General features: G+C 38.0%; 1 protein-coding gene across 1 annotated transcript; it reads right to left on the minus strand.

Moving 5' to 3' along the window:
• Window positions 1–4,682: 4,682 nt before the first annotated feature.
• On the minus strand, window positions 4,683–8,566 carry LOC122021785 (protein KINESIN LIGHT CHAIN-RELATED 1-like). Its single transcript, XM_042579943.1, has 3 exons — window positions 8,354–8,566; window positions 5,648–7,847; window positions 4,683–5,092 (listed from the first exon to the last, which is right to left on the minus strand). Exons 2-3 carry the CDS (start codon window positions 7,747–7,749, stop codon window positions 4,879–4,881), a joined length of 2,316 nt encoding a protein of 771 aa, XP_042435877.1. The 5' UTR covers window positions 7,750–7,847; window positions 8,354–8,566; the 3' UTR covers window positions 4,683–4,878.
• Between the last annotated feature and the right edge of the window lie 416 nt (window positions 8,567–8,982).

Consider the following 8,982-nt stretch of genomic DNA (forward strand, 5'->3'; position numbering starts at 1 on the left):
AGCCCTATTTCGATTGGCCGCAATCACCCAAGCAATCGGAACTTCGGAAGTTAAAGTGAAGATGAAGAAATGCTGGAAAAGCATATAGAGGCGCCCTCAACAGACGTTGGAGGTGCCTCTGCCCTCATCAGATTGAGGGCACCCTCAACAGTATTGAGGGAGCCCTCAACAACATTAGAGGCGCCCTCAATGCCCTTGAGGGTGTCCTCAACCTGGCCAAACTAGCCGTTGGCAAGAGAATAAAGTTTTATCCACTTATCCCCTTGGAGGTGCCTTCAACCTCTTTGAAGGCGCCCTCAACACTCGAGATAGAGTTTCCAGGAGCTATATAATGACCCTTGGAGCTAGGAAAAATCAATCAACTATAGTAATCAATTCCTAGCAACGTTTGAGCTTTCTTAGTGTATAAAAGGCTTCTCCACCTACAGTGAAGGAGATTCTTACTGAGCTTTTGCAATCGTCTTGGATTAACAACCACTTAGGTTGTAACCAAGTCAAAATCCCTGAGTTTTCTTAAGTTCTATTGTTTTATTATTTTATTACTGTTGCTTTTTAAGAGTTGAAAGAACGAGGAGGGTATTTTTCTTTTTCATGCAATTCACTTCTCCCCTCTTGCCGACCCGCTGTGCCAACAATTGGTATCAGAGCCCGATAGCCTCAGAAGGATTAACCGTCATCTGATGCAGCAAAGATCAAGACAATGGCCAGTGCAAGTATTCACCCCTCGAAATTCGACGGAGACTTCTCTATATGGAAACGTCGAATGGAGGTATTTTTTAAAACGGATTTCGATATTTTATTAACAATGAAATATAGTTTTATAGTTCCAAAAGATAAAGAAGAGTACCAATGGACTAAGAAGGAGTAAGCCGATTTCATGGCCAACGGAAAGGCAGAATTCCATCTGCTCAGCGTTTTGCCGCCCCAGGAGGTAAGTCGGATCAGAAGCTACGACTCTGCTAAAAGCCTCTGGAAAAAATTCCTGGAGCTCCACAAAGACACCTCAGAAGCGAATTAGTAAGGCGGGACATCCTCCGGACTCAGCTTACAAATCTCCGGATTAACAATGGAGAAAAGGTAGCGCAACTCCAAGCGAGAATCAAAGAACTAATAACTCAATTGAACAACCTCGAAGAATCGGTAACAAATCGATATTTGATCCGGTATGCGCTCAACGCCTTCCGAAGAACGTCAGAATGAGCGTCCTTAGTAGATGCATACTACATCTCTAAGGACTTTGAGGTAAGTACGTTAGAAAACTTATTTTCTGCTTTCAAACTTCATGAGTCTCGATTGCAGAACCTAAACAAATAGAGAAGTCAAATCTCAATGTTGCTCTACAAGCTGAGATGGACGATCCTGATTCCAAAGCATCGATCGATGAAACTGAAGCGACGCTATTGGTAAGGAAGTTCAATAAGTTTATTAAGACTAATAAATTTAGATCGTAGTCAAAAAAGCATCAACGCAACAGAAGGACGACCCGTTGCTATAATTGCAATGAAGAAGGGCACATTAAGGATGACTGCCCAAAAATAAAGAAAAAGAACAACGAAAAGGTAAAATAAAAGTACAAGCCAACATCCTCCAAGTACAATACCCTGAAGGCCACGTGGTCAGATTTGTCATCCTCTGAATCTGAAGTTGAAGCCTTCTCAGGATTAGCACTGATGGCCAACCATCAAATTGAAGAAGAAACCAGATCAGAGATGAGTATAGATGAAGGGGGAGAATCATCAAAAGAAAGTTGCGATGAAGGGGGAGCATCAGAAATTGAGGTAAGTGAGTTACGTACTCTAAACCTGAAACAGTCTTTTCATTTTATCAAAGTTCTTACAAAAGACTTAGTAAAATCAAAAAAAAATTACTGATTTAAAAATACTATTAGATAATTTACAAATAGAAAATGATAATTTGAAAATGCAAATTCAAAATCTAAAAATTGATGCATGCTTAAAACCTAACAACTTTCAAAAATCAAAACTTAAAATTTATGGAAAATTAAATTGGTATATCAGGAAACATCAGGGATAACTTAGAAAGATTCCCAAAGGACATATTCCTCCTAAATTTTTGATTAACCCAGTAGCAAATTCAAAATTTGAAAACTGATGCATGCTTAAAACCTAACAACTTTCAAAAATCAAAACTTAAGATTTATGGAAAATTAAATTGGTATATCAAGAAACATCAAGGATAACTTAGAAAGATTCCCAAAGGACATATTCCTCCTAAATTTTTGATTAACGCAGTAGGAAGGAACCTATATTGGGTTCCAAAATCTTATTTAGACTAAATGTTTTTTTTTTGAATTTCAGAGAAATTAAATGTTTATATTCCTTAAAAGGCTTTGTCTAGAAGTGGTTGATGATCAAATAACCAAGAAAGTCTAGTGCCTTGCCACAGCCTGGAAGGCAATTATCGAATTGAATATTTAATTGACAAACTCATAAGCATAACAATTAATATTTTTAAATTCTTGTCAATTATTAAAAAATTTTATTTTTTTGTTTTGAATATGTTCAATTAACTTTAAAAATGTTTTTAAAACTTGACCATTTTTACCCCTTTTTTTGTTGTGATCAAAGTGAGAGAAATATGTACAAGTTTAGGAGGAGTTAATATTTTTTAATTTTTTTTAAATTTTACTTAATGTTACAAAATCTATTATTGCAATCTTTATGCTTAAAATGTTAGTTTAGTAATTTCTTTAAAGTATTGCTTGTTTGTTTTTACCCTAACTTGAACGTGGTTATTTTGATGTGACCAACCAAGATAGGTTATGTCCTGTTTGGTTTTGATCCCTGTGTTTAAGTGTGTAGGGGCTTAGGAACGCAGGAAGTTGAGCGGAAGACACAGCTGGCGAGAAGGATGGCACAGGAAGGGAGTCAACGTGCTCGGTGCGTCTGAGGGACAAAAGAGTTACGGAAGAGTACACCGATGAACGAGAAGAACATACGCGACGTTTGAGGGACGAGATGCCGGAGCAGAAACCTGCTTGAAGAGAAGGTCGAAAATTAGATTCAGGTGAGCCCTATCTCGGTTGGCTGCAATCACCTAAGCAACCGGAACTTCGGAAGCTAAAGTGAAGATGAAGAAATGTTGGAAAAGCAGCTGGAGGCACTCTCAACAGTTGTTGGAGGCGCCCTCATCAGATTGAGGGTGCCCTCAATAGTATTGAGGGCCCCTCAACAACATTGGAGGTGCCCTCGACCTGGCCAAACTGGCCATTGGTAGGCGGATAAAGTTTATCCACTTATCCCCTTGGAGGCGCCCTCAACCCCTTTGAAGGCGCCCTCAACACTCGAGATAGAGTTTCCAGGAGCTATATAATGGCCCTTAGAGCTAGGAAATAATCAATCAACTCTAGTAATCAATTCCTAGCAACGTTTTAGCTTTCTTAGTGTGTAAAAAGGCTTCTCCGCCTACAGTGAAGGAGATTCTTATTGAGCTCTTACAACTGCCTTGGATTAACAACCACCTAAGTTATAACCAAGTCAAAATCCCTGAGTCTTCTTAAGTTCTATTGTTTTATTATTTTATTACTGTTGCTTTTTAAGAGTTGAAAGAATGAGGTGGGTATTTTTCTTTTTTCAGGCAATTCACCCCGCCCCTCTTGTCGGCCCGCTGCACCAACATAATTGTGCAAGGGGTCTATTCCTAGCGGGGCATGCCCTCAGGGAAAAAACTCTTCCCACCCTTAGCCTTTTGACAATCAACTATAAATGAACTTCGTGATTTATCTTCCTTTACATAATCTTGGGACGGGTTGTGAGAGATGTCTAAGATGAACGTAATTACTTTTTACTACAACAATTATGCAAACTATGGTTGCAATGCTGTTTTTTTAATGTGAATTTGATGCTATTACTTTTTGTTATTTTGAATATGATATTATTGTAAATATGATGATATTATTGTTATTGTTAATGTGGTTAGTATTGTATGAATTCATGAGTTAGGGCACCCACAATGAGGTGTTAAGTGGGTATTATAATATCTATTTAACACCTCTCTTTATTGTGATTGAGCATTATAATGCTACTCATAGGAGTGAGAGAGGGGGACGTTCAGAGGGATGAACGTCGTTCATCCCTCTTCCATTTAAAATTTTTTTTAACAATAATAATCTGATTTTAAAATTATTTTTAAAAAGTAAGATTATTATTAAAAAAAATAATAATAATAATTTAAATATTTTAAAATATATTTAAAATATATTTATTTAATATGATATAATTTTAAGATGATTGAGTGAAAAACTTATAAATAATGAGTATTAATGTTAAAATAAATGTGAGTGAAAGAGATATGTTGTTATAATGAGCACGTAGACCTTATGTTTTTTATAAAATAGTGGGTGTTAATAGGAATGAGTTGTGAATGCTCTTAGTCCTATGATATTTTCTATAAATGTATTTAGAGAATTTCTTTTTAAATTTTGTCTAATAACATCATTACATGTACCAATTTTTGTGACACAATGTTATATATATATATATATATATATATATATATATATATATATATTTTAAAAAAAAAGTTTCTTAGATGCATTATAATAACAACTAATGTTGAAATATTGTGTCATAATTTTTGCGACAATTTTTTTTTTTTCAGAATGGAATAAAAAATTGAGGTATTTGAAGAGCACTTTACTTGAGAAAGATAAAATTCTCATGTAAAATCCAAAATAAGGCAGTTCATAAGGACGCGTGGAGTTCCACTGTTTCCCCTCAACAATTGGAAAACAATCTGTACACTCTCTATAATTACAAATGTACACAATATTCAACGTATTTTTCTTAAGCACAAGGAAAACCAACAATCCAGCAAATGCACATTACATGCATTCTAAAGAGGTTTCAAAAAGTTGTTTCATACTGCAGAAGCAACTGCTTTCTTTTTACCAAGAGCATTCTTGTCGAACAGTGTTTCCAAGGACCTTGATTTTCGGTTCCTCACTCGGCCGTTCTCCTTCAGCAGCTCAGCCAACCTCCTCTTCTCATCACTTACGTCTGGGCTGGCCGTTCCAAGCTTTTCCTCCCTCAACCCGACAACATACTCGAGAATCTCAATGGCTTCATCATACCTGCAACAAGAAGTAAAAAACACACCCTTTGATCATCTGCTATATTTTAACTAATGACAATATCACTATTGCTAGATATAAATGAAAAGAAAAACTACAGAAGAGGTCTAGTTTGGGCTATATGACTATATCTCCTTCCCTTTTTGCTACATATATGGGTTCACCTCAAATCTCTCAATGTATCTAGTGAATCTTAATCTGGTCTCTTCATTCAACCTTTAGAATAATTTATCTTTTACAGAGAGTTCCACACCTCCCCAATTAGATGCTTTCATATAGAACTTGTAAATTTCAAAAAATCACAATGCACAAGACATTGCCTCAATCTCCAATATCCTAAAAGCCAATAGTAAAGAAAATGAGAACAAGTCGAGAGTGTGAAATATTAGGATAAGTAAAACAATGGGAAATGTGCATGCTTGGTCATAAAAATTAGAGACCATGACTGAATCATGTCGACTTAATCATATTGGAAGGCACCAGAACCTCAGATGTGTTATGAGAACAAACCATGGATAGAAAAGAGACAAGTGACCGTCATTAATGAAAGCATACCTTCCCATAGCATCATATGTTCCTGCTAGATTGCTGTATACTCCTAATGTGTCTAGATGGTATGGACCGCACTCTTGTTCAAGAATGCTCTTGGCTTCATCAAAAAATTTTGCTGCTTCACTAATTGCAAACCTCTGAATACAAGCAAGGCCCATCTGATTCAAAACAACTCCAACAAAAGCAGACTTATTCTCTCCACATACCCGTAGCTTGGTGATAGCATTCTCCAATGAAAGGCAAGACTCCTCATAGTTCCCTATAATGTAGTGCAGAACCCCTATCTGTGCTTCAATTCCAGCAATGGTGCTTTGTTGACCTGGAGAATTCTTATACATCTTCATGGCCTTCTGTAGTAATTTAAGTGCCTGTTCATTTTCATTCATTGACTCAAATATTGATGAGACATTCGTCAATCCAGTGGCAATTTCCTCCGACGATGAACCAGGAATTGGCTTATTATATATTCGGAGAGCACTTTCACAGTAGCATTTTGATTCCCTGAACTTTCCTATCCTATTATACAAATCAGCAAGACGTACAAAGACAGAAGCAACAGCAGGATGGTTCTCCCCTTTGGATGCCTTGAATGCAGTGAGTGCTTTCCTGTATGCAAACACAGCTTCGTCATATCGTGCCAATGAGAGATAGATGTCACCTATGCTGATATCAACTGAAGCCACTTCAGTTTCCTGACCATTGGACACCAAACCCATGCTAGCAAAGACTAAATGCTCCAAAGCTGCTTCGTGGTCCCCCTTGGTATCACAAATGAGGCCCATGAGTCTCCTATCTGCTGCCTCTTCTACAGATGTGGTTTCCCCATTCGCTTTATGGATGTCAAGAGCCTTTTGGCACAACTTCTCAGCCTGTTCAAATTGCAGTGCTTGGACATGAGCTTCAGCTAAGTAGCGACAAGTTTCCCCAACTTGAGGATCCATATCACCCAAGGCCTGCCTTTGGATTTCTAATGCTTCCTCGTAGCAGTATATCGAACTCTCTAGGAGCCCCAACATGGCATAAGTGTCACCCAGCTGCATATAACCAGAAAATTTGGCAAGAGCATGTTCTTGACTCTCTTCAGGAACTGGAATCTTGACAGATTGTTGAAGAACAGGAACAGCCTCAGAAAACTGTCCCAAGTTGCAATAGATTGCTGCTGCAACATGCAAGCTCATGACCAAGTCTAAGCTCGGTTTCACACCAGTACATTTCTCAAATGACTTGGCTGCACGAAGAGCATATTTCAGAGCTTTTTCTTGATTGTTTGAAGCAATCAAATCCTTGGCATGCTTAAGAAGGAAAGGCCCAAGGTCAGGGTTATCTAGCCCTCCTTCAGATAGATCATCAGACCCATTATATGAATTTGCCTCTTTTGTAGGATGCTTATTTTGTTTTTTCATATGCCCAACTACATAACCTCTGTTTGCCACAGTCTTATCGTCCTTCTGTAGTGACCTTAAGCCGTTCTTTTCTGCAATTTTATCATCCTTCTGTGGAGATTTTAAGCCACCCTTTGTTATAGTTTTATCATCTTTCTGTGGTGATCCTAAGACACTTTTTGCAACAGTTTTGCCATCATTCTGTGGTGATCTTTTCTCCTTTGTGAGGGATTTCAAGTATTTATCGGGGTTGTGTCGCAACTGAGGTGGTCTTTTGAGCTTCTTTGATGATCCAGAAGATGTATTGGTGGACAGGGATTTTAAATTGCTCACAAGTTTCTTTTCAGTTGGCCTTTTTTTCGCTTGGGCTACTACATTGGTTATATTTCTATCTTCTTGAGCTTCAATTGCTTGAATAGCTTGACCACCTACAAGATGACACAACTCTGAGTCAATCCTCGACTCTTCACTATCTGATCCATAGCTCTGCCATGACACTGATCCATCATAAGAGCCTTCCAATTCACATACATTATCAAATAGCTTCTCAATTGAAGGCTCCCTAACACCATCAGTTTGGAATTCCATAGCCTCATTCATAGAACTGTCCATGCTTGGAATTCTCGATGACATTGGTGTGGACAAATTTTCTTTAACATCTGAAGAAATCAAGTTGCACGGCATTTCATTTGTACAAACACCATCCCTCATAAAGCCTTGCATGGTGAGGGAGAATGGCAGGTCAAACCAAAGGATGATCTTTCAAGGTAAACAGGAGCGGTGAGCAAATAATTTTTGAAGAGGAATGCACAATTTATTTCCTAGCATAAGAAGGACAAGAGTACTTCTTTATTGTGAATTCCAAACTAATATCACAAAGAAAAAAAAATCTTGAATAATATCGTCTGAAAGGCAATTCAAATAATGATTGTAGAACAGCAAAATGACAGGCGGAATCAAATTACGTTGGAAAACGATCCTAAACTGAAGAGTTATCCTACTTAAGAGATAATTTATACAAGTCTCAGATTAATTAAATTACGTTGGAATGAATGAATGGAATTGTGTACAAAATTTCATTTCGCGATGGAATCATCTCCACATCGTTTAGAAATAGGTTTGTCTCCAAGAAGAAACTTTCAGATTAATTATAAAAACAAAGAACACTTGGGTAATGCGAGTTACAGAATCATCCGAAGAGCACCTCAAGCCGAAACCAGACAAAGAAACAATAAATCAGAAAATCAAAAGAACAATTCAATCCTCCGCATTCTACCGGAGATCCAAGAGCTGGAATAAACAACACCACGGAAAAATAATCTCGTACCCTAAAATCCCGCCAGCCGCGGCATCCCTGCCGAAAAGAATCGGTCGGCGACTGAGCGCAGAAGAATAGCCCGGAGGCGGGAGGGGAGGGGAAGAGGTTTGTGCAGTGGGTGCGGGAGGGATTTGGAGAGAGGAGCTTGGGAAAGCAACGGCTGGAAGAAGGCGATGCCTGTCCGCCCGCCCATTCCCAACGACCTCAAGACACAAGCCGCCGTCGGATGAATGTCCATCGTCGTAGAATGGACAGATGGGATTAATCCTGCGACGAGGAGACAAAACTAGAGGTTGAGATTGATGGTTGGGTAGGTGGCGTTGCGGAAGAGGAGGACCACCGAGCAATTGTGTCGGTTCGTTCCTTTCAAAATAATCTTTTTTTTAGAAGCATAATCGTTTAATATTATAAAGATATTCTTAGGTAAAAGAAACGTTTTTTTTTTCAAAAAAATGGTTAGATTAGTCGTTGATAAATATATTAGCGGTTTATTTGAAAAAAAAAATCCTTTACTAAGTTTCAAGCGTCATTTTATGTCCTTTTGATAAATAATTCTTTTATGTTTCTTAGGGCCTCTCAACATAGTCTAGAAAATTGCAATCTTGATGGTCGCATCATACGATCATATGATTGAGAGT

Source organism: Zingiber officinale, chromosome 9A (assembly GCF_018446385.1).
Source record: "Zingiber officinale cultivar Zhangliang chromosome 9A, Zo_v1.1, whole genome shotgun sequence".
NCBI lineage: Eukaryota > Viridiplantae > Streptophyta > Magnoliopsida > Zingiberales > Zingiberaceae > Zingiber > Zingiber officinale.

Bases quoted from the DNA above. Each gene is read 5' to 3' on its own strand.
- LOC122021785 (XM_042579943.1), bottom strand. From the start codon at position 7,749: ATGCAAGGCTTTATGAGGGATGGTGTTTGTACAAATGAAATGCCGTGC. The intron at 5,093-5,647 runs GTATGCTTTCAT...TTCTTGTTGCAG, and splicing joins ACATATGATGCTATGGGAAG to GTATGATGAAGCCATTGAGA.